A 26,244-nucleotide genomic window follows, 5' to 3' on the forward strand; every position below is an offset into this window, starting at 1 on the left:
ACCCGCTAGGCCCTAGCCAGTCCTGGCTGCCTGTGATAATGTAATTTTAGTTTGCTTGATTAGTAAAGTAAAAAACCTAGGAAGTCTTAGCATTTAACACCTTTATCCAATTCAGACTTAATGTTGAGAGAGAAAGCAATTTAAATTGCAAATATTTGCTATAAGAAGCTGGATTTCTGTAATGTTCAACTTAGTCACAGCATAGATCAAGAGGATGACAGGCCCAAGGAAAAAAAAAAAACAACATTTGGACAAGGTGGATGCTGGCAGAGGTTATGCTGTATTTTCTGGGTAACCCACAGAAAGAGAAACTCTTTTTCCAAAGGATATCACAGGAAATGTCTGGAAAAAATATGCACTAACATAAAAATCCGTACTCTTGCTACTATGTATTACATTTTTAACATGATGTTTTTTATCTGAGTCAGGAAACAGACTTGTGTACATTTATATTTACTCTTTAAAAGCTAAGTAGAGACCAGGCAGCTAAAACAAGTTGTTTGATACTACGCTTTTTTTTTCACATTTCACTTGATGACAGAATACCTTAACATATAATGTCATGTTAGTTTTATATATGTAAATACTTTCAAGTCAAAACATGCAGTGTGAGCATATTTTATCAGCTATTTCCACTGAGATTTTTACATGTGCGATCTAAAAAACTGTTTCATGTTGATAAAAATTTGAAGTAACTTTACTCTGTTAGGATTATCTGAATTTGTGAGAATACATTTGTTCTTACAGTCAGCAGGAATTGCAGCAATTAAGAAATTCTTAATTTTTCTGATACTGTGGAAGGTTGTTTTAGAATGTTAGCGAAGAAGAGCAAGATAAAACATGTGAAACAATGTCTAATTGTTACTTAAATGTAATAAATTCAGTTGAAAAATGAAGTCTTGAGTAGCATAATACAGATAGGAAGTTTTCTTAGGCATTGCAGAATGCTGATGTTCTTACTGAGAGCTTTAGAATAAATCCAAATAATTCCTATGTGCGACATTTTGAAAAGCCCAGAGCTGTGAATATCACACCTGATTGCTTTTAAGTCAAAAGCGTTCATGTGCAGGAAATAATGCTTCAATTAAAAAGGGAGAGAAAGGGGAAGTTATTTGACTTTGCTCTTTTGCATTCAAAATCATGTACAGAAAATGAAAATGAGAGCAAATTCAATAGGCTGCAGATTCAGAACAGACTGAAATATTTGTATCAGCTGTTCGTAGGATTGTTAGGTCACAAGTGTAATGACATTACTGCGTCAAGTTTTTGAACACGATGGTTTCATTCTCTTGATTATTGAAGTTTTTCTGTCAGTCGTCACCAAATACTTTTATTTCTTCTCACTTCAACTTTGTCAGCACCTAGTGCCTAAAATATCTAAATTCTCTCTCCCATTTGTAGCAGTACAATCGTGAAGATAGTGTGTAATGTTACAAATACTGACAGCAGGTAGAAAGATTTTCTACCCCTTACTGTTCTGACATTGCTTTGTTCTCTTCCATATGGAGTGTATTTGACTTACAATTAGAAGTATATATGTGCACTTGTAAGATTAGTGAGCATTTTAATTTTTAATACCACATACAGTATCTGACATTTCACAGGGGATTCAGAGGAAATCCTTTCTCCTTGCATAAAACCAATAAGGATGCATTTACCCTAAAATTGCCCTTGAAATAGATACTTTTTCTAGTAATGTTTGGAATAATTTCTCCCCAATGACATCTTCTTTCCTGTAAGATGTTGAAATATAGATCTGGCTTTGGCTTATGGTTGGGTTTCTTGACAGAGCCACTAAGAAAAGGAATTTGCCATGTGAAAATTCCCCATGTATGGATTTGCTAGCTGTATAAAAAGCATTGTTCTTGTATGGATGACCTCCTTGTGCAGAATGATAGTTTTATCCTTCTCTACATCATTATGTTTGCTGTACAAAAATCCTGCTGTGCTACATCATAATAACATGTAATCTTCTTGCTCAGTTTAGCTGAGATTTAAGGAGCCGCTGCTCATGGAAGCAGTTTTCTAAAGTCTGATCTATAATTTACCCGAATCAACCAGGCAAAAGAGCAAGAGGCTTTATAAGAGGGATACAGCTCTTAAAACTCTTAAATGAAGATTAGTTTAAAGTTTTACAATCCGATACAGAACCATCTGGCAAATCTCATGTCAGGCTTTGTTAAACCTCTGAGCTCTCCTAGTAGCTGCACCACTCCTCCCCCCCATCCCCACAGCTGGCCCTGGTCTCCCGTCCCCCAACTCCCACCAGACACCCGCTGTGCCTGAGGGCACCTTTCAGCAAAAGGAGGTCAGAAGTGCAGGAGGAGCCGCTTCTTCTAGAGCAGTAGTGTAACAGCTCTAAATGATGGAGGCTGCGCAGCACCTCTGGAAATCCTGCCCTTATAATTGCTGCCTGACTGTATATGCACTAAGTGATTTATTGCATCTTTGAAGAGGTAATTGCAAGATAAAGCTGCCTGTTGGCAGAACCATTACAGACTTGCTGGGTTAAATTGTTGCAGTTGAGGCCAAGGAATCACTGGAGGACATGCTGCAACATCACAAGGCATTCTGGTATTTCCAGCAAGGGAGTTGTGGTTGCTGCAGCCAAAGCAGTATTGTGTAAATGGTGATGCCAGGTGGCTGTTTGGCATGGATAGCCAGTTGTTGTCATCGTTCCTAAATCACATTTCAGGGGTCTAGACTGTGGGTTCCCTACTGACAACTCCACAAAGGGTTTAATCTGTGAGCTCTAAATTGTCTTTTTGTTCTTTGGCAAAAGGCAGACCTGATGTGTTTCTCAAATAGAAAACAAAAGCGTTCCCATATGAATCTCTTCTAACATCTTGATTTCAGCTATCCTAATGGCTTTCCCATAGGAAAACTTACTTTATACAGATTTATTTTCATATTTATCTAAAGCTTGGAGGTATGGAAAAAAATCTTTCTTTTTTTTTTTTTTTTTCTTTTTCCCCAGCAGTCTGTTACATAAAATTAACCTTTTTTCACTAAAAGTGATCACCTTTCACCTGAGGGATTGCAGAAGCAGACTGCAGGAATCCAATTACCTGAAATCAACTTACAGGCAAGAAGGAGGCATTGTTCATGGAGATAATCTCTTTCTCAGGCTATAGAGATTCTCTGGCTCAGTGTGATGATAAAGATGTTCTCTCTGGACAGTGAAATTAGTACACATGATTTTGTAATTATAGCATGGGATACAAGAACAATAAATGCTGCAGGTCTAAAAAGTGTAATTTTTGGCTGTTTAAAAATAAGTGTAAAAGACAAAAGCAGACCCAAACAAACAGATGCAATCCTGGCCAGTCTTCGTACTAATATACTGCTTACAGAATGTCTTTTGCTGTTTGTTTCCTAAATCTCACTTTAAGCAATACAGTATTTTGGCTTGAAAGACAATTCAATAAAGTCCTTTTTCTTTTTTTTCTCCTTCTTGTATAGTGTGGAGTGGAACACTTTCGAGTCAGACAATCTTAATGCTGCCATAGCAATTTTGTAAGGCACCAGAGAAAAATGCATCATATTATCTTTGGATTTCAGTCTGCTTTTGCTTCTCACAGCAATCAATAACCATTAGTATTATTGGTGGTAATATCCTTCTAGCTAATTTTAGGGCTTTTCCAGAAATCAAAATACATAAAACAAAATTGTCACATCGTAACTTTTTCTCTTCTTCTTAACTTTAATAAATCTTGATTTCCTTTGAGGAAAAGCAAAAACCCGCCAATAGGGAGGTGGGATGAAAAGGCGATGACTCCTAGCTGAACAAATCCAGTATTTAGTACTGGAACAGAGAGCTTAAGGGCCAGAACAAATTGCCTTTGTGGTCTGGAAAAGTGATAGTCATTGAAAAATTGGTCGTACCCATGGGTCAAGTTACTGTATATTTTTATGATTACTTTAATAGCCCAGCTCATGAAGCTCAGGCCAACCAGTTGAACATAATTTCACAAAAAGGGAGGAACTTTCCCACGGTTTCAGAGTATGAGTTCTGCATTAAAGGCTGCTAGAGCTCGGGAGCCCGGCCAGAGGAAGCCAAGAGCCAGCACTGTGGCTCAGCAGAAGATGAGTGTGGGCAGCCACCAGCCTCCAACAGCTCCCAGCACTGATGCCAGTGCAAGTGGGCAGCTTGCTCTGTTGGCTGTAATGCACTGTGGAGAGAGAGGCAAAAGGGAGAGCTTGACAGGTAGCTGTCAGACAGGGTCACAGGGAATGGGTATTCCTCTTCCTCAGTCAGCCATATCTCCTCTTCCTGACCTGCCTCTCCAAGTCACAGGGAGCAGTCTTAGGGCAGAGAGCTGGCCTGCTCAGGAAATAGGCTGAGCAGATGAGCAGTATTTTGTTATGGATCAGCCTAACCTGAACTACCTGGAGCTGAGTAGTGTTGGGACAGGATGCTCTCAGAAGGGAGATCTCTGCATATGCAACTGTGGTAAGATTAGTTTGAATAGTCTCAATTGCACAAGGGATTTCCCCCTTATATTTCAGAATGGAGATAGCAGTGTGGCAACTTAAAGATAAAAATGAAACCTGACTTAAAAATGATGACTTTCATAACTCTTAGAATCCATTTTACAATTTATTTTCTCTTGTAGATTTTGGAAGTGTGGATACTACCTGCCAAACTGTCATAAGTACTTATATGTTTATTAACTCATTGCACCTAATAAGCAACAGGAAATTTTCATGATGAATTTCATTTTTGCCTAAAAAAAATTGATGACTACTTTGATTAAATACTAAAGTTTTGTTTTGCTGTTACACTAGACAGAAAATTCCAAATATCAGCAAAATGCTTTACTCCCAGTAATTTCAGTATTTCAAACCTTTGTGCTGGACTTTATTGATTGCTGACATAGTAGTTCAGGGTACTTTCTAGGGGGTCGGGCAGAAGATGATGGATGTCACTTCTTAAATGAGAAATTATCTGAAAGCTGGACTTTCTGTGGGTAGGCAGGATTGCCCGGGCTTGGGGAATAGCTGCTAGGAATAGTGCATTTTCCACTGGGATCTCCAAGATAAAAGAAACTTTTAAAGTCAGTAAAAGCTCGGTGTTTTTTCTGCTTTGACTGCTGCCTGCACCAGAACAGCTGTATAAGACAGAACAGTGGGAACTGAATCAGTTGTCCAGAAACGCCCTGTGCTTGTGGGGTTGTTGGCTGTACCAGAACTGACAGGCATTTCATCAGAAATGGAGGGAACCTCATTTATTCTAGAAGTCTCACCTGCCTGCTGTAAAGAATCTAATCTGTGCATGTACAAGAGCTAAGGGAGCTCTAATGGCACTGCTGAAACCATAATATAGTATCCAGGTTGAAATCATTCCATCTTTATCTCATTATGACTACAATTTTCTTCTATATGCGAAACTTAAATGTCAAATTGAGGAAGTAGAGAGAACGTAAACAAAAGACTGTGGGCATATTCCTATTGTTTCTTTAGAGAAATTGTACAAACTGCAGAAACTTGTAGGATGATGCTCCAAGCAAAATGGGGGGATAAAGTCTTCCAAAAGCTCCCTGCCTTTAGTAAAGAGCTTTTTATCTATGTTGGAAGAAAGATGCTCACAGGAGTATTGTCTATCATTACCACGTTCCTCTTCTCTTAAAAATAAAAAATAAAAATAAAAAAAATAAAAAAGGAATAGAGAACTTGTGGATAAGTGTATCTCAGCGTGCTGTAAGTAGGCAGCATATAGACTAGAAGTACAATTGCTGGTTCAGAACAGTTATTTGCACAATCTTAGTTTTGTAACATGCTGAGTTTGAAGTTGCAGCAGATGTGCTGCTTGTAAGCAGTCCAAGTGCTGGTATTTGAGAGCTACCTTGCGTGCAGTCACAGCTCACAGAGATGTTGTGTGTCTTTTTTATTCTGCAATTAAAAAAAAAAAAGTCAGTGACGTCTAGGTTCTTCAGTACTTTTTTTAAGCTTTCTCCCATGTGTTACAGCATGCAGAATAACTAGTAGTTGCCCCAAGATCTGCTCTGTGTGTCACTCTCTTAGTGTTATGTCACTGATGCTCCCCTTTGGAGGGGGAAAGGTACTCATGGTTTCTGGGTAGTGGGAGCAGTAGCTAGCAAATGAGTAACCCAAGATGCTAGTCAATGGGAAGCTCAGCATTAAGATGTGACTCAGTCATCATACCTGAAAGGCAGAGTGTTGTTTTAAAATGATGCTCCAAAGTTTTGAGTGCTATCTCACCCAAATGTACTTTTGTATCCTTTATGCTTTATGATCTCATACACATTGTTTTTCCTTTTTGCTTTTCCTCTGCTCTGTAACACTAATTGGATCAATGTTGTATAAAAAAAAAATGATGTGAAATTCAAAGGAAAACTACTTGTAAAGAAATACTCAGATTTTTAATGTCACTTCCTGACAGGTTATCCCATATGGAGTTATTATGGTATCTTAGTACCACAATTAGTATGTTTAATAATTTTCAGTATGTGTTTGGGTCCTTTTGATGCTTGATTACTACATTTAAAGAAAGATTACAAGGTAGAATACAGTTGCTTTTGAACATATGGAAAACACAGCCTTCCCTTTCCAGATGCATTCATTTTAACTCTTTTTAGCGTTCACTGTATCTGTGGTTATTTCTTTTTTCTTTTGAAATGCATTTATTGTTCTATTTCAAGAATGAATCATATTCAGTTGCCACCCCAAAATATAGCAACAAAAATGGTACAAATGATTGTCTGTAATCTATTATTACAGGCAATCTAACCTGCCAAAACAAAATTTCCATTTAATAAGGTGTTTTTTTGAAATGAGCCTTGTGAATGTTCCGTGCTAACTGAAGTTGTTCACAAGTTCTGTATTTCAAAAAATTGTTTTATTTCAAGAGATAATATTTTACTGCATATGACAGAAAATCCAATGGCATATGACTTCCACTTTGACAGTCTTTGCAGTCTTCACTGGCATTTAGATCTCTCTAATATGATATCCAGATAAGATGATATTTATATTGCATATTGTTCAAAGGCCTTGTCCAAAGAGTAACATGATAGAGGTACTGTATTTCAGAAAGAGGAAGATTCTGGCACCTAAATACAGCATATATCAACAGAAGATCTGTTTTGTCAAAACCATTGTTTTCATTTTACAACCTAAAGGAATTAGGCAGAAAAAAATGAAGGAGACTTGTTTGTATCTCTGCAGCAGAGCTTCTTCCTTTGGAAATTCATATGGAGAAAATTAAAAGGAGCTGACATCCTATTCAGTACTTAGTCCCAGTGCTTACTACTCTCATGTATTTATTTCTGAAGCAGAACAATTACAGAAAATAACAATTATTTGCAGCATGTTTCAATAATATTAAAAAATGGAAGCGAAAGTGTGAAGGGTCAACAAATCTAATTCTCTAAAGACTATTTTAATCTGTTTGATTACACAGACACTTGCTTTGAGGCAGTCAATCTTGAAAAATTCCAGGGTAGTGAAAAGCTGGAGAACACAAGTGATTCTCTTGTAAATTCTGCTGCTGGACCTCACTGTGATGGCAAATAATTTCAGGCTTTTGTTTGAGGTTTTTCACTTGCACACACAGATGGAGGTGTGCACCCCCATACCTGGAAGGTTAAAGCCACTCTATGAAAGCTAGATTACTTGGCAGCAAAAATATCCAACCTGCAGTCTACTCTAAATGCATGCAGTCATCATATATTTTGATTATTTTGTATGAATTTTGTGCATGAGTATTGTTTTATTCCCTCAAGGGAAATTAATGCTGAATACTGATAGAGTGGTTGCACGTATAACCTGAAGCATACTTTCATACTTTTCTCTCCTTAAAGCACACAAAAGAAATGGGAAGGCCACAAACTCCTTTAAAAGAATCAACGCTGGAGCCATGGACTCAGCCACAGGTAGGGTGGAATGATTTTTCTCATAATGCTTTTTTTCTAATGGTGGTTTTTCTCAGTCTTAATAGAATCAATCTAAGGCTCTAAAGAAACATTGCTTTTAGGGTAGCTCTGTGGTTCTTACCATCATATGTCAAAATGATTTGTTTTGTTGTTTGGCTATCTGGATGATTGCTAGTGTTTTTTAGTTAAACTCTCAGGATCTGATTCAGCTTTTTTCTAGTGTAGAAATGCCACAATTATCTTTCCTTCAGCTTGTGTTCCTGACATGCTTGAAAGACTGCAAAACCTTACGAAGCCAAACCACTTTCTGAATGGAGTGTCAAGAAACTGTAAGCGTCTTCTGGCATAGAAATGGAATTTGTGGAGTGTTATTTTGAAAGGAAGGTTTGAGGTTCAGCCTATTGTGTAATAGGATTTCTCTGAAAAGGAAGCAATACTTAATTACACAAAAAAGATAAAGAAAAGGAGAGATTAATGTGCAGTACTTATGTTTCTTTACACAGAGGGGTTTGGATTTTTTGGTCTTGCATTTCTGTGTTTTCTGTAGCAAATCATTGTAAATTTCTGACATGCGGAAGTTCAGATGCATTTTTGCTGTTTATTTCCTGTGTATCAGTGCACTGTACTACATTTTGAAATATGTGGCTTCTGAGTGATGGGAGGGAAGGCAAGAGACAGTTCATTGTGCAGATGAAACCAGATGTTGTTCTGGGAAAAGCTTTGGGTCCTAAAAGAGAAGGAGATGGAGCAGGGGTAGAGATGAAGTGGGGAGCTGGAAGGCCCCACCTGGAAAACCAGATTGCTTCTAAATTCCCAGGGGAAGAGAGCTGCTGCTTTTATGGATGTGGGGGCATTTTTTCCTTCAGCAGCAGGTTTGTAATTTGTTTGGTACAGTGCTTCTTCTTGACACAAGAACCTTCCTCGACTCTGCAGTGCTCACTTGTTGCTAAAGGTAGCAGTGAATCTATATGTGTAATGTCGAAGTTGAGAATTTACTGGCAGAGATTGAGAGAACCAGGAAGAGGTAGAAACCTTTGCTCTGTAATTACAGCATTACTGTAGTCTAGAGCAGGCTCTGCCTTGTATTTTTAGGCTGTAAGCAATCTACCCAAACAAAAATTCTCTTGTTTATTTTTAAAAACTTAGGAATCATAGAATCACCAAGGTTGGAGAAAACCTTCAAGATCATCCTGTCCAACAGTCCACCTACCACCAGTATTTCCCCAGTAAGGAATGTCCCTTAGTACAACATCTAAACATTTCTGTAACACCTCCAGAAATGGTGACTCAACCACCTCCCTGGGCAGTCCATTCCAATGCCTCGCCACTCTTCAGGAGAATAAATTTTTCCTGATATCCAGCCTGAACTTCCCTTGGCACAACTTGAGGCTGTTCACTCTCATGCTATCACTAGTTATGCAGGAGAAGACGCCAACCGCCACCTCACCACAACCTCCCTTCATGCAGTTGTAGAGAGTGATAAGATCTTCTCTTATCTCCCCTTCTCTTCTGCAGACTGAACAATCACAGTTCCTTATAAGATCCCTCACCAGCCTCCTTGCCCTCTCTGGATATGCTCCACGGCTTTGACATCTATACTGTAGGGAGGGACCTAAAACTGGACGTAATACTCCAGATGTACTCTACTCACCAGAGCAGAGTACAGGAGAAAGATTACCTCCTGCTCCTGCTGGCAGCACTGTTCCTGCTACAAGCCAGGATGCCCTTGGGCTTCTTGGCCACTTGGGCTTACTGGTGGCTCATGGCAGCGTAGCCAAGAGTCGATCAACAGCCTCAGGTCCATTTCTTCCATAATTTATAAAGATACATGATCTAGAGCTTAGGCTTGTTTTAGAGGCTTGTTGACTCCAAAAGCATGTGACAAACAGTGTAGGGATTTGGAAATAGAAAGAACCATGCGTCTTTACTATTGCTTATTTTGTTCATGCTTTAGTATGTTTGCTTTAAAATTAATTGTGATGCTAACTGTGCAGGCTTTTGTGGGATGATCTGTACAGCTGTTTCCAATTTGGTAGCATTGCTGGTAGTTCATTAAAGGTAAGTTCTTCACTGTAATCACACGAGGTATTTGTGCCTCTCTCCATGCAGAAAGAAGGCTATTATGTGCAGTCACAAAAACTTTGTACTGCAGGGAAATCCCTCAAATGTTACTCTCCTCTACTACTTCCTTACTATGGAAGTTGTTACTGTGCCTACATACAGCATGCACCCAACCTGTTTCTAGGTACTGCATAGCCAAAATTCCATGGCCAAGACTCCAAGCGCCTCTATCCAGACAGTTGCTAATCACAATCATTAGGAGTGCATTGATCTGTGTCTGCAATCAATAATGTTTATGCACAGGACCGCAGGAGCTTGCAATGGTCTATAGTTGCTAATAGGCAGTAGCTTCTTATGTGCAGGCACGAAAATATTGAGGAAAGTGTTTTGTTAAAGCAGTTACTGCTGAACAACTAATGAATCGTTATGGAAGGATAGCAGATTCCTCCTGCTCCCTTGCTTGCACAAAGTGCTGCAGGGAGGCAAAGATCCTGATGTTGGGGCTGAATTTCAGCTTGTTGGCACTCAAGGGAGAAGCTGAGTTTCTGAGCTGTGAGGATGTTGGAAGCAGTGTGATGCAATGATCACGGTGTGCTGTAGTTTGGTGCATGAATGTGGGTGAGAGAGGTGATCTTTTGCAGCCTGTTCTCCAGTGGGTTGTGCAACTGCTGCCTGTGTTGGTGAAGAAATATTCTGTTGGACTGTAGCAGTGCAAAAAACAATATTTGTTTTTCCATGTTCTTTCACTGTGTTACATGATCACTTCTGAAAACTGTGTTTGCCACTGCTCTGCTTAATAGGTACGTGGATTAAAACGTGAACTGCTTGTGTCATTCCTGTTCATTTTTGGAAAAAAAAATCCTGCCTTTTAAAAAAGTATGCACAAAGAAGCTGTCAACGGTTTATGGGCTGGTCCGGCCCAGTTCCGTGACCAGCAGGGCGGAGGGATCTGCGGATCCGCGCCTCTGGGAAAGGGGAAGCAGGGGACCCCAAAATACTTGAAAACAACAGCACTAATCTGAGGTGGAACAAATGATTTTACTAAATATAGTATTAGTAAAATACAATGAGAGAGAGAGAGAGAATCTGTTTGAATTGTATAGACCTCACCACAATGCTGGGGTGAGAAGTGCAGTCCAGTTGAGTGACTGAAGTACAGACGGCAAAGTGCAGATGGCGAAGCGCAGGCAGCGAAGCGCAGATAGCGAAGCGCAGACAGCGAAGCGCAGGCGAAGAAGAAGGATCAGGTGACCTTGCATGGAGTTATATCCCCTTGCTGACCGCAAAGCCTCCTGGGGAAATGCAGTTCTTCTCCGTCGGACGAACATTCGGCAGATATCAAACCCCACCCCCAGTGCATTACATGATGTTATGGTGTGGAATACTGATGACCAAAAATCATAAAACCATGACATTCCACCCCTTATTCTACATCACTACATCATGCTTAACACATGGGATTACAGACTGCACTCCCCCAACATCAAATTCCCTTGTGGTACACACTGAACATCCCCGTTTTTCTGCATCACCCACCAGGTGGACCCAGGTCCCTGGGCAAAGACAGTTCCGCGAAGAGGTTTGCCCTTCCCAGAAGCAGGAAAAACCCAAACTGCTTTTCCTAACATGTTCTTTACATGTACTACAGGGACCTTATCTCCCTCTACAATATGTAGGGAGCTGGATTGGGTAGGACCATCTCGACTGATTGATCCTCTGGTGTTAACCAGCCAGGTGGCTTCTGCCAAATGCTTCTCCCAGTGTTTAAATGTTCCGCCACCCATTGCTTTCAACATGGTTTTTAACAACCCGTTGTAGCGTTCGATCTTACCAGAGGCTGGTGCATGATAGGGGATATGATAAATCCACTCGATGCCATGTTCTCTGGCCCAAGTATCCACAAGTGAATTTTTAAAATGAGTCCCATTATCTGACTCAATTCTTTCCGGGGTGCCATGTCGCCACAGGATTTGCCTCTCCAGACCTAATATGGTGTTTCGGGCGGTAGCATGGGGTACTGCATATGTTTCGAGCCACCCGGTTGTTGCCTCCACCATGGTGAGCACATAATGCTTACCATTGCGAGATCGTGGCAAAGTGATATAATCAACCTGCCATGCCTCCCCATATTTGTACTTTTGCCATCGCCCTTCCTCCCAGAGAGGTTTCATCCTCTTAGCTTGTTTAATTGTGGCGCATGTATCACAGTCATGAATGATTTGTACAATGGCATCCATAGTTAAGTCCACCCCTCGGTCTCTGGCCCATTTGTATGTTGCGTCTCTCCCTTGATGACCTGAGGTCTCATGGGCCCACCGAGCTAAAAATAACTCACCCTTGTTCTGCCAGTCCAGGTCTATTTGAGCCACCTCAATTCTGGCAGCTTGGTCTACCTGATGGTTATTTCGCTGATCTTCTGTAGCTCTACTCTTGGGCACATGAGCATCTACATGACGCACCTTTATAACCATATTTTTTGTTCGGGTAGCAATATCTTTCCATAGGTCAGCAGCCCAAATAGGCTTGCCCTTTCTTTGCCAATTATTTTGCTCCCACTGCTGTAACCACCCCCATAAAGCATTTGCTACCATCCATGAATCAGTGTAGAGATAGAGCATTGGCCACCTCTCCCGTTCAGCGACATCTAAGGCCAGTTGGACAGCCTTTACCTCTGCAAATTGGCTTGATTCTCCTTTCCCTTCGGTGGCCTCTGCAACTTGTCGTGTGGGGCTCCACACAGCAGATTTCCATCTGCGATGCTTTCCCACAATACGACACGATCCATCTGTGAACAGGGCATATTTCTTTTCATTCTCTGGTAATTCATTGTATGGTGGGGCTTCTTTAGCACGAGATACATCTTCTGCTGGTGGTGTTCCAAACTTTTTACCTTCAGGCCAGTCCATGATGACTTCTAGGATTCCTGGACGGCTGAGGTTCCCCATCCGTGCTCGTTGTGTAATCAGTGCAACCCACTTACTCCAAGTGGCATCAGTAGCATGATGGGTGGAAGGAACCTTTCCCTTGAACATCCAGTTCAGCACTGGCAGTCGAGGTGCCAGAAGGAGCTGTGTTTCAGTACCGACTACTTCGGAAGCAGCCCGAACCCCTTCATACGCAGCTAAGATCTCCTTTTCAGTTGGAGTGTAGCCCTCCTCCGACCCCCTGTAGGCTCGACTCCAGAATCCCAAGGGTCGGCCTCGGGTCTCTCCTAAGGCTCTTTGCCACAAACTCCAAGTGGGGCCTTTCTCTCCAGCAGCAGTGTAGAGGATGTTCTTCACATCCTGTTCCATCCGTACTGGCCCCAGGGCCACAGCACGGGCTATCTCTTGTTTAATCTGCTCAAAAGCCTGCTGCTGCTCAGGACCCCACACAAAATCATTCTTCTTCCGTGTCACCTGATAAAGTGGGCTTACAATGAGGCTGTAGTTTGGAACATGCATTCTCCAAAAACCCACTACACCCAGAAACGATTGTGTCTCTTTCTTATTAGTGGGGGGAGACATGGCAGTGATTTTGTTGATCACATCTGTCGGGATGTGACGACGGCCATCTTGCCACTTTATGCCTAGGAACTGAATCTCCTGGGCAGGTCCTTTCACTTTGCTTCGCTTAATAGCAAAACCAGCACGGAGAAGGATCTGGATTATTTGCTCTCCTTTCTCAAAAACTTCCTTTGCTGTGTTGCCCCACACAATGATGTCATCAATGTACTGTAAGTGCTCAGGAGCACCTCCCTGTTCCAGTGCAGCTTGGATCAACCCATGGCAAATGGTTGGACTATGTTTCCACCCCTGGGGCAAACGGTTCCAGGTATACTGAATGCCCCTCCATGTGAAAGCAAACTGTGGCCTACATTCTTTGGCCAAAGGAATGGAGAAAAAGGCGTTAGCAATGTCAATGGTGGCATACCACTTAGCTGCTTTTGACTCCAGTTCGTATTGGAGTTCTAACATATCTGGCACAGCAGCACTCAATGAGGGTGTAACTTCATTCAGGCCACGGTAGTCCACCGTCAGCCTCCATTCTCCACTGGCTTTACGCACTGGCCATATGGGGCTGTTAAAAGGCGAGTGAGTTTTGCTGATCACTCCCTGATTCTCTAATTGATGAATTAACTTCTGAATGGGGAGCAAGGAATCCCTGTTGGTGCGATACTGCCGTCTGTGCACCGTTTTTGTAGCTATCGGTACCTGTTGCTCTTCCACTTGTAGCAACCCCACAACAGATGGATCTTCTGATAGGCCAGGCAAAACAGATAACTGCTTAACACCTGTGTCTACAGCAGCTATTCCAAAGGCCCATTGATACCCTTTGGGATCCTTAAAATATCCCCTTCTGAGGTAATCAATACCAAGTATACATGGAGCCTCTGGGCCAGTCACAATAGGGTGCTTTTGCCAGTCTCTACCAGTGAGGCTGATTTCGGCCTCCAACATAGTCAGTTCTTGGGAACCTCCTGTCACCCCATGAATATAAATTGATTCTGTCCCTTGGTGACTCGAGGGCATTAGAGTGCACTGTGCACCAGTATCCACCAGGGCCCTATATTTTAGTGATTCTGATGTGCCAGGCCATCTAATCCACACAGTCCAATAAACTCTATTATCCCTTTCCCCCCCCTGGCTGGGGGCAGGGCCCCTCTATTTGTTACCTCCGTTGTCTGCAGCAACTGGAGCAATCACCTTTCTGGAGAAGTTCACCTTGGTGGTTGATTTGTCTTGTAATTCTTTTACCCGTGCTTGAAGTGCTGGAGTAGGTTGCTTATGCCACTTCTTCATATCTTCTCCATGGTTGCGTAGGTAATGCCACAAGGCAAAACGTGACGTGGTCTTACTGTTGTCACTTGTTCGAGCAGGAGGACGTCTTCTTTTGATAGCTGAGACGTTGGATGACACTGACTGGGAGGAAATCAAGTTGATTAGCCCCTCAAGTAGGCTGTTTTGGGAATTCTGTTCCTCATTGGATGTATCTGTTACCACCATGTATTCATCGGCATCAGGCACGATTGATAGTTTACCTATTATATCTTCTTGTTTGTTCTCCATTCTGTCCAGCTTTTCAGCTACTTTTTCAATGGCTGAAACACAAGCTCGTAGAGGGCTTAAATGTAACTCAAAGTCTTGAAGTTTATTAAGCAACTCATTTATAAGGGGTCTTCTTTCCCCTCTGCCATACATAGCTGCAAATGTACTGGCGTACCTTTCTGGTGCAGTCTTTGTGAATGTACGCCACATGTTTGGTGTACACCTGGCTCTCTCGGGATCATGCTCTTGGTCTGGCTCATCAGGAATGAAATCGGGGCTATGTAGTGTTTCCACCACAGCACATTCTCTCAAATAACGGATGCCTTCTTCCATATCAGCCCATTTCTTCTTCTCAGGCATCAGATCGTCTTTGAAGGGGTATCTTTCTTTTACAGCTAACAACATCCGCTTCCAGAGGGTGAAGGCCTGGTTCTGGCATGTACTAATACCTCTGTCAATGGCTGAGTCCCTAGCAATGCCACCCAGTTGGCGAGCTTCTCTACTATCTAGCCACACACTGTTGGCCCCATTGTCCCAGCATCGAAGTAACCAAGTAGCAATAGGCTCATTTGGGTGGCGTGAGAAGTCTTTTCTCAGACTTCGAATTTCATTCATTTTCAGAGATCGATCAACAAAGGTAACAATATCTTGCTCACCTCTTGCTCTTCCAGGACTTCTTGCCCTTGTAGGTGTTGGTGACCGTGGTCTTACTGAGGGCCCCTCCCCTGGACTCAGAGGTGCTTCTCTTGGCCCTCGGAGCCACTCCTCTGGACCTCTTTCCTCCTCTTTTTTCTCTTCTAACTGAGTCGAGATTCGCTTTGTTTTCCGTCCTCTTACAGGGGCAACTGACATCGATTGTGGTGCCTCCTGTGGTTGATCAGGTTGGTCAGTTCCAATGCTCTCATCCTCCAGTTCAGCTTGGAGCTTGTTTCGTTCGATTATGACAGTATCTAGCTCAGATTGGAGGGTGCGTTGTTGAGATTGAAGATTGTCGAGCTTGGATTGCAGGGAGTCTCTCTCAATTCGGAGGGCATCTCTCTCAGATCGGAGGTTTTTCCTCTGGAGCAGGAGACTCTCTCGCTCATTTTGAACTTTTTCCCTGAGACTCTCCCTTTCAATTTCAGAAGCTCTCTCTCTCTCCAGGATAGTATTGAATAAGGCCCGATAAGCATTAGCCAGGCCCCAAATCATATGTGCCTCCTCAGAACTGCCCAAGCCGCAACATTCCTGCCTTAAATAGCTGTTTAGACTCTCGGGGTCTTTCAGGTGTTCTGGAGTAAAGTTCCATGAGACTGAAGATTTCCATCTGTCTAAAGTCTTTCCCAGACCTCTCCACACTCCCTGCCACTCAGTATTCTCTGGTTTTGGGGAGGACATGCTCAAAATATAATAAATACTAATACTGAGCGAAATGATGAGCAATACATTCAGGGAGATTAGTAATGCGACTAGGTGTTCATTCAAAAACTGCATTACAGGCTGAAAGGTGAGACTGGAAACCTTAAAAAATCCCAGTCCTGTAAAATTGACAGCTGTCTCCGGAATTGTAAGCCACATTGTACGAACGTGCCAGGTCCATATTTCCACCCATGTTTTCAATTGATTGTATATGCCGATTGCTCCATAGAGCAAGGTGGCCAGCTTAATTAATGCCCAGTATGTTTTGAGCATTAGGAAAGAAGAGGCAGCAGCGTGCAGCCCTTTAAGAGTCAGTTTCACTACAGAAAGCATTTTTTTTTTTTTTTTTTTTTTTTTCCTTTTTTTACAGAGGCAAGATAGTAAAGCTCAGAGTTTACAAATATCCTACGATACTGGCAGTCCGCCTGGAGTTCTCAAGGTCACGTTTTCAGAGAGTAGTGGTAAAACAGATAAGCTTTCCCAACGGAACTCTCCGAGAGCAGAGAGTCTAAACAGCTAGAAAGCAACTGTTGCCCGCATTCTCCACCAAAAATGTCAACGGTTTATGGGCTGGTCCGGCCCAGTTCCGTGACCAGCAGGGCGGAGGGATCTGCGGATCCGCGCCTCTGGGAAAGGGGAAGCAGGGGACCCCAAAATACTTGAAAACAACAGCACTAATCTGAGGTGGAACAAATGATTTTACTAAATATAGTATTAGTAAAATACAATGAGAGAGAGAGAGAGAATCTGTTTGAATTGTATAGACCTCACCACAATGCTGGGGTGAGAAGTGCAGTCCAGTTGAGTGACTGAAGTACAGACGGCAAAGTGCAGATGGCGAAGCGCAGGCAGCGAAGCGCAGATAGCGAAGCGCAGACAGCGAAGCGCAGGCGAAGAAGAAGGATCAGGTGACCTTGCATGGAGTTATATCCCCTTGCTGACCGCAAAGCCTCCTGGGGAAATGCAGTTCTTCTCCGTCGGACGAACATTCGGCAGATATCAAACCCCACCCCCAGTGCATTACATGATGTTATGGTGTGGAATACTGATGACCAAAAATCATAAAACCATGACAGAAGCTAACACCCATATGCCTTTGTGTTTCATGGAGAGAAGAAATGTAATCAACAAAATCAAAAACTGCTGGAGCCATTATTGTTGCACAAAATTAAATTAGTTGTTAATTCTTTCACGGATGTAATTCTGGCCCTTGCAAATCCCTCCTTAGATATTTTGTATAAAGTGAGTAAAAATTCATGGCATGAATAAAAGCTTTGTCTATTTTATGAGCGACAGGCAAATGTTCCAAATGGTACTCATAAAGCAAATGGTTCCCAGCTCTAAAAGGAGGAGGAATATATTTAAAAGCCACCAGAATGAGTCGTGAGTAAAACCAACTCCTATTTACAAGACGGTATTATTTACATGAAAATTTTTTGATTTTTATTTCTTCCTCCCCCCGCCCCCCCCAGGGGAAGGACTCACTACTTTTGTCTACTTAATAATAACAGTAAAAAATCATTACATTTTCTTGGGCTATTTACTGCATTTTCTATGTTCAGAGTTGCTGTGGGATACATTTTATCAACAGAGTAAGTGAAAAAAACATAGCTGAGAGCACAGCTTCGGTGTTCGGGGCCAAACAGTCAGTGAAGCAGAAAGCACCAGATCTGTCCCCTAATACCAAGAGGTGAGAAGCTGATCCATATTAGTGGTTGGACAATTTCACGCAGAGTCCAGAGTCTGACAGAAACAAACACAGTGCTTTCTGCGTGGAAGGAGGGAAGGCTGCGTGTTTCATGCTCTGTCATGGTTGTTTTTCTTTATTTGCTCAAGGATTCACCTCAGATGTAGCTGCTTAGTTGAAAAAAATTTGGAACTGAACTGCTCAATTGTTCTTCGAAATGAAGAACTATGGTGCTTTGTCAGATTGACTTCTTTAGGGTAGGGGTTTTTTGTTTGCTTATGTTTTGGGTTTGGTTTCTTCTTTTTTTTTTTTTTTAATAAATTCTTAGAGCAATGTGTCATTGCCGAAATGGCAGTTCTTTTTCAAGGCCATGCCCTTTAACTTTTGTTTTTCTGCATCTTTTTCTGTGAACTCAGTGAGTGGAAACTGATGTCCCTACCTGAAAAGTGCAAAATTCATTGTAATAAATGTAGGACAAACCCTTTGCATGTAAAGAATGTGTGCTAGTAGTTGACCAAATAGACTTGTCATTGGTTTACAAGCTTTATTTAAATGCTAAGTACCATGTATTCCTCTGGTTATATTTTTGCCACTTTGTCTGATTAAACATTTAGCTGATAAACACTGCCAAGGCTGTTTACAGCTACTGCAGTTGAGAATACCTGCTTATAGCCTCTATAATTATGGCAGTTATACAAAGGGCAATTTAACATCAAACCAATCTGTGAGGTTTAAGTTTTTGAACTTTGCAGATACTATTTTAAAATCTGAATTTTGTATGGCAAAGCTAAAGAATATAGTGATTGGGATTATTCAAATTCAGAAGCAGTTTTATGCTGACAAATTACTAATTGGATAAAACTAGAAATAGAGAATACGGATTTACCAAAATAAAGAAAAAGAGCAATGATTAAGATTACCTGGCTTAAAACTGTTTAGTAGCAGAGTATTTTGATGTAAACTTTGTTGTTGTTGTTGTTGTTAGATTCTTTCATGACTCTCTGTTCTGCATCTAGGTAATGTCTGCAAGTGATTCCAGGAGGTGTTTCACACAGTGCAATATGAGAAGACAGTGTTACTAATGCTGGAGCTTTTCTTTACTAATTCTAACAGCTCCAGTTGCTCTTAGTAAAAAGCGAGGGTGAAGTTGCATTAATTTTCTTGGCCTGAATGTAGTGTAATTACCTTAATGAACGCTTTTGTCCTCGTTGCTCATGCTCTTCCTTTTCCACAGTGCTGCATGAAAATGCAATCCATGAAGGTTTATAGTTCCCCCAGGAGTTCTCAGGGAAGGATGAATATCCGGGGATTAGAGATCTGTCAGTCTCAGGTAGCATACATCCACACGTGCCTCGTAAATAAGCACCATCCAGCACCAACATGGCTTTATTACCACCTGGTGTCTTACCGCAGCAGTGAGTGTGACCAGCAGGAGCAATAAGGTACAGGCTCAGGGAAACATTTGTCTCTCAAAAGCAAAGGGGGAAAATGAGTTGCAACTCTGGCTTTCTAGTTTTGCTTTATCTCTCTTGGTGTGCAGTGCACATTCTTTTTTTTTTTTTCCTTTTTTGTTTCTTTTTTGAAACAATTACTTCTTGTGGAAAGGCAAAAACCCCTCAGACTGAAATCTAATTACAAATGATAGAGTGCAGTATTTTTCTGCTCAATTTTAAAGAATCACTTTATAATCTCGGAACAGTGGATAACAACATCACTAATCCAATATTTTAACAGTAAATACGTTTGATGATGGGAATTGCTACACTAATCTTATATCCCTCCACAGTATAGTTAAGAAATCCACAGGGGGTTTTACTAATCAGTTTTTGTGAAGTAAATCAAGTCATGTAATTCTCGTTCACTCTAAATGCCCTGCAACTGCCAGCAGAGCTATGTGCATTATTTTTTATTCTTTTCCCAGCTTTGTACTCCCATTTGCAGCCAAGCTTTCCCTTTCAATATGCAGAAAAGAGACTTCGAGAGAGAGGTCTCCAAGCATCCTCTGTAAGATAAGGTTTGTCTCACAGAGAGCTGGCCATGCACGATGCTACAATTCCTGCTGGGGGGGAAGGGAGTCCTAGGATGGAAGAGTTTTCCATAACCACCGCAGTCTGACCATACGCACCGCTGCACTTCCGAGGCGTACAGTTTTGGTTACTTAGATCCTCATTTTACCGAGCAGAGTTTTTTCCAGTATGACATCTTGTGCTCCTCTTCAAAGAGACTGTCAAAACTAAATCAAAAGTTTTTCTACTTCTTTATAAACAACAGAGCATTTTACATAGGGAGAAATATTAACTATTGTGGTTAGATATTTGAAGAGAAGCAACCAATGAGAATTCTATGCCTATTTTCTCCCACAGTTTGTGGGAACAGAATTATTCTCCATAACATCCTGGTGTGCTGTTTGCTTGGCTCACAGCTTCAGCTTTTAGGATTTTAAATCAGCAAAAAATCAAAATTAAAGTAAAGCTTATTTCTGACTCGGTGTCTTTAGCCTAGATACAAATTAGTCACCTAAATATATCTACACAGCCTAGCTATACCCAAGCTATACTTAGTATTTAGGAGCTGTATGCTTAAAATAATCCCGTTTTATTTGATGCCTTAATAAATTTACATATGCCTCGACTACATTTTTTTTTGTTTGAATGGAACTTCAATTATAATCCTTGATTCTGACACAAAAGACAGTAATTAAAAAAGAGAGAGAGGAAGATCAGTGCAGAAAGTGTTAGTCTTCTAAATGCAATTAGAATTGCCCACAAAGCTGTTTTCGAGCACTACAGACCTGCTTTTTTGTCTCTTAAAATGGAGGCTTCACAAACTAGAAGCTAACTGATAGCAGCCAGTTGTTTTGATCTGACTTGAGTTCCGATAGGGTTGAAATAGTCTTTTATTATGAAACTTGAGAGAAAAACACACTCATTTTTGCAATTTAAAAGTAATTATAGAGGGTATCCTAATAAACATTGAATCTTTCTGGTATGGGCTGGTGCAATACCTGGCTACCCAAAAGTACAAAGCTAACTTCTTGCAGCTAACAATGCTATTTCATTTTAGCTGTGACTCTAGGCTATGTTGTGTGTAGTATTCCTGACATTCTATGGAAACAATGCATCCAGAAATCAGGCTGTAGTTCTAAAAGGAAGTTCATTAATTGGAAATGAGCAGTAACTATTTCTTGTCTAGTGAGCATTTTCCCTGACTGGAATAGAAGAATACCAATATACCATATATAAAATACTGTATCAATATAATGATGTGTGGTTGAATTAGGCCACTAGGGCTATTCAATTGCAAATGTAATAAGCTGATATATTTTTAAAATGTTTATCAAAAGTAAAAAATGCAGTTATTTCTAGAATTATAAATAAAAGAATACTTCTTAGTGTTCTTGATTTGTATATTGTTTCTTTGCAAGAGACCCAGGAGATTGTTGATTGCATTGGTTACCCCATAGCTGAAGGGCCACTGAAGTTTATCTGGAAAACTGTCCAAGATTTATGTATTTCTGAGAGCTAGTGAGAGAAGTATGTCTTGGAAAAGAGTGAGCTTTTGAATTTTTTTGATTTCTTGAAGGTTGAAAACCTTTTTTTTGGTGACAATAAATAAAGAAGAATAGATTTCCTTAAAGTGGTGCCTCAAAGCGTGATAGGCGATATAAATATTGTGGAGCTTTGTATTTTTTGTATGCTATTACAAATCAAAACTAAGAAGATGGCAAAATTTGCCATTGTATTTTGTGAAGATTAATTTAGAGATGAATGCAAATGCAAATAAAATCTAATTTATTTGAAGAACTATTCAAAATCTAAATAAGCTCTTCCTCTGCCATGGAGCAGTGTTGCTTAGATAACCTGGGCAACAATAATTCTCTTTTTAATTAATATAGTAGGATTAATTTGATGTGCTTTCTGTGTATATACTTAAACAATTTATATATATGTAAGTATGAATATATGTATATGCATAAGTTTTTTCAAGATCTACTTTTTTTGCTATAGCATTTGAATGTTGGAGGTTAGTAGCTGATGTAGCTAGAAAGTCTCTCAGAGAAAATAAGAAAAAAAAAACACAGAAGATACAGAGCCTTGCAAGCACTGGATTTGCATTGATTTCAGCAGGGGACACCATTATCGAGGCAGAAAAAATTCCCGTTTCATTTTTAAGTTTATCTGTCTGCTTTCCACATCAGAGTACGATTCTGTGATTAAAAACTCTTGGTTTGATCTAAGCTGCTGTTCTCTTATGAGTTAATTAAAATAAATGAGAACTCAAAAGACAGTTTCCATACTTGCCTTGTTGTATTTTCAGATGTTCAGATCTGTAAAAGCAGAAAGCCTGTCACTTCATGGTTTGTATCTCTGTGGACAGACACTTGCATGTTTGTCTGTGTCAGACTGTTCCATGTACTTTCAGTTCCCAAATGTCAAAACTGCTGGGTCGAAAAGTGAGGGATAATGAAGGTTTCAGGTCCTTACTACTTTTAAATATTTAAATCTTTTTAAACTCATTCACTCAGACACTGAAGAACATCTTTTCCTTTTTCACCCACTGCAGCAGCAATGTTCTGTATCTAGTTTCTTTGGCTCACACTGCTAAATCTTTTCCTTCCTCTTGCTTGTCACATGTCTGAATTGTTGTTACAGACTTGAACAGCGGTGGAAATGGGGAAAGAGTTGTTAACAAGGGAAGGGAGCTCAGCTGCAGAGCATTACCCACAAGTGCAGTCACTGTGCATGAAAACAGGTAACCCAGAAAGCATGCTGCCAACCTGCTTCTCACTGGATCCGTAGGAGGGGAGAAGACTGCTTATAACAGGCAGCTGATTTATTCTCCTTTGCTGTATGCTGAGGTGGATGAGATGGGGCACTCAGTAGTGAAATATCCAGTGAAGGTGTTTAAAAAGGGTGGGTAGACAGCTACTCCTTCATCTTGTAAGATGCTGGAACGCCCTGTCAGTGCTTAAGTAAATCACCTCAGAGCAGCTTTCAGAAAATGTAGATGAGATCTTCAAGGTGCTTAGTTATCTATTGGGACTGTCAGAACGGCTTTCCTTCCCACAGTATTTTTTCTGGCATCTCTCCTTTTTGACAAGAAAGCAGAGACGGCCCCATTATGCAGGCGAAAGCGTTAAGAGAATCACTAAGTTGCATTGGACTGTAACTTACATGCTCTGAGCTGTGTTCAACATGCATAAATCTTAAAACAGAAAACATAAACTGGGCATATTCACAGAGGTGTCAGTTTTTCCGGTGTCCGGTTCAGTGTCCCTCACAGAGCAGTCAGTGGTACCACAAGGCTGAGTTGTGCTCAGGAACAAAAACATCCCTCTGATTGCTGCTGCTGATGCATCCTGGTGCATCTCAGAATAGAGGACTGAAAAGCTTTAGGAAAGCATGAACATAATAACAGCATTCTTGTGTTATGTTTTAAACCTTAAAATTGGCATCAGAGAGGACCTTTGCTTGGCTGAGTGCATAAGGGAATGACTTTGGACTTGTTGGGCTTTTAACTGTCAGCTTCCTGAGGTTTTTCTCTCTCTGTGGTTTTGAGAAACTTAACCACGTTTTCTTGGAGGTGGCTTTTTTTTTTTAATTATGATTTATTGTTTTTTACTAGGTTTAGTAAGAATTTTAAGCCTTCCCTCCTGATGCATTAGCTATGCAAATTTTATTTTCCAGGAGAGAAAACACAGACTGCCATAAAATCTTGTCACATGAGGTACTAGATGTGTCATGTCATAGAATGGCCTAGGTTGAAAAGGACCACAATGCTCATCCAGTTGCAGTCCCCTGCTATGTGCAGGTCACCAACCAGCAGACCAGGCTGCCCAGAGCCACATCCAGCCTGGCCTTGAAAGCCTGCAGGGATGGGGCATCCACAGCCTCCTTGGACAACTTGTTCCAGTGCATCACCACCCTCTGATGTGATGCACACTGGTCCTTACCTGTAATGCTGAACATTTTCTATTTATGATAATGGAAAAAGAACAAAACCCGATGCGAGCATTTATTTAAAATGCAAATATCGACAATTATTCACAAACTCAGTGAGGGCCCTCTCTGTACATAGATCAAACTGTAGTTCGTGCATCTTCAGTGCTGGAAACTGGTGTTTAACTGAATTTTGTGAGATGAAATAAGGTATTTCTTCAGTCCGTTAACTTATATTATTATTGTCGTGCATCCCTTGTGTAGTCTGTGCCTCTCCTGATTGCTGTTGCCAGGTCACTTCCCCTCGCAGTCATTTTCTCGGCTACAAAATCAGTTGTTTTTCTTGAAGGATGTTTTATGGACTGATTAATTTTTTGGCTGAGAATTATTGTGTATAAAGCAGATACACTCCAACTTGGTTCGCCGGTGGCAATCCAGTAATGGATATTACGTATCCATTGAAAACCCAAATGAGATTAACACCACTGCTCTCTCCATCTGCCTTTGAGAAAGAATTCAATAAATAACGAGTTATATAAGGGAAGATTATCACATTGTATTCAGCATTTACAGTAGCTTAATTGTAAATTGTATAAATTAGTATAGTTTGTGCATTAATTCTGGCGAGGAGACAGGAGCCCACTGGGAGCAGGCAAGCACTGTACCTGTGCTGAGCTCCTCACCCAGCCCAGCCTTGCAGGTAGTCGTTGTCACCCATCTCAGTTCCTCAGGCTGGGCCTCTGCTCCTCAGGCCAGGCCTTGTAGGCTTGCAGAAAGCAAAGTGTCAGGTGAATTTTGCATGCGTCTTCCCAACATCCTGTGCTGCAGAGCCTGGACAACTTCTTAAAAGCTCATGTTAAGTTTTTATTGGTTGTCTTGATCTGCAGGGGACTGCAAAGTAGGGAGAGGATTGAATAAAAAACAACATTATGGAGATTTTGCCTGTTCTGATTGCTTTGGGCTGCAGATTCTGATGCTGTGCTGGGAGTGCAGAGTCTGGCCTGACCACATGGCTGCCTTACAGGCACCCCCTGATCTACAGCCAAGTGCCTGTGCAATGTGCACAGAGGATGTGTATCCTCTCAGAATTTAAGAAATAAGACCTTCTCCCATCTTTCTTTCATCTGTATCGTGTTATTGCATTGCACCTCAGCAGCAACTACTGATTTTCATGCAGGCCATCAAAATGAGTAGCTGTAATACACACTCAGGAAGACTTTCATCTGGAAGGGGAGATTGCTCTGGTGGCCGCTGGAAGATGATTTCAAGCCATTTCTGTCAATCTGTCTCAGCCCACCTCTGTCTTCTAGCATCACAAGTTTTTGTACAAGTACTTGTCTTCTCTTAGAAACTAAAATATTTTTATTTAGTAACCAACCAGGAGATGCATGCAAAAAATTAATTCCATCATCTATCATTGCAGTCATATTTTTTCCTAAATAATGGAATGAGCTGCATACCAATATAATTTATAGCTTTTCATGAGGTTTTACTTAAGTAGAATCTTCAAATTTTTCTTAGCAATTCAAAATCCATAGTTATTTACAAGATAAAAAAATAGTATAAAATCTGAAAACTCCATAAAGAAGACAGTAATCAGGGAGATACTTTGGGTATACATGGATAACATTGATAATAGAAATGCAAATTTTATTTTGAATATACTAATAACATTTGCTTTGAGAAGAGGTATTTCCCATTAAATATAACTTGCATCTGAACAACATGTTTTTCACACTGTTATAAGGTAACTAAATTCTCCTGGCCATATGTTGTATTCCATTTAGGAGCCATGCACTCTGCTTTGTTGTCTGGAGGTAGCTTTTCAGTACATATCATTGTTTTCATATGTGAACTGTTATTTGCAAGGCTCACACAACCTTCCTTACTATGTATAGGAATGTTACTAGTTAATTTTAATTGGTTTATTTATGAAGCTAGGTTAAAGAAATGCTTAGAAAAGCATGTCACATTCCAGCTATTAGATTCTGGTGCTGTAGACCAAAACTATAGTCTGAAAATGATGACAACAACAATTTTCTGTTTTGAATTTATTTTGAAGTGCCTCTGTGCTGTCCCAAATACCACATAAGGATAGTAAATATATTTATTGTGTATTATACTGTTTTTTTCTAATTCTAAATACATTGTAGGAGTAGATCAGACACAGAAAGGAATTAATGTTTCAAACATTGTGACAGCCATCGGTGTTTGTAGTAGAATCCATCATCCCTGAA

General features: G+C 40.7%; 1 protein-coding gene across 1 annotated transcript in view; it reads left to right on the forward strand.

Moving 5' to 3' along the window:
• PCDH11X (protocadherin 11 X-linked) overlaps positions 1-26,244 on the forward strand; it is a gene marked incomplete at both ends in the record, with an annotated part of 397,981 nt that overhangs the window by 144,533 nt on the left and 227,204 nt on the right. Inside the window, one exon of the mRNA XM_079541943.1 lies at positions 7,824-7,895. Within this exon, the coding sequence (XP_079398069.1) occupies positions 7,824-7,895 (72 nt within the window). The remainder of the gene's footprint in view (positions 1-7,823; positions 7,896-26,244) is intronic.

This window comes from Tetrao urogallus, assembly GCF_951394365.1.
Source record: "Tetrao urogallus genome assembly, chromosome: 13".
NCBI lineage: Eukaryota > Metazoa > Chordata > Aves > Galliformes > Phasianidae > Tetrao > Tetrao urogallus.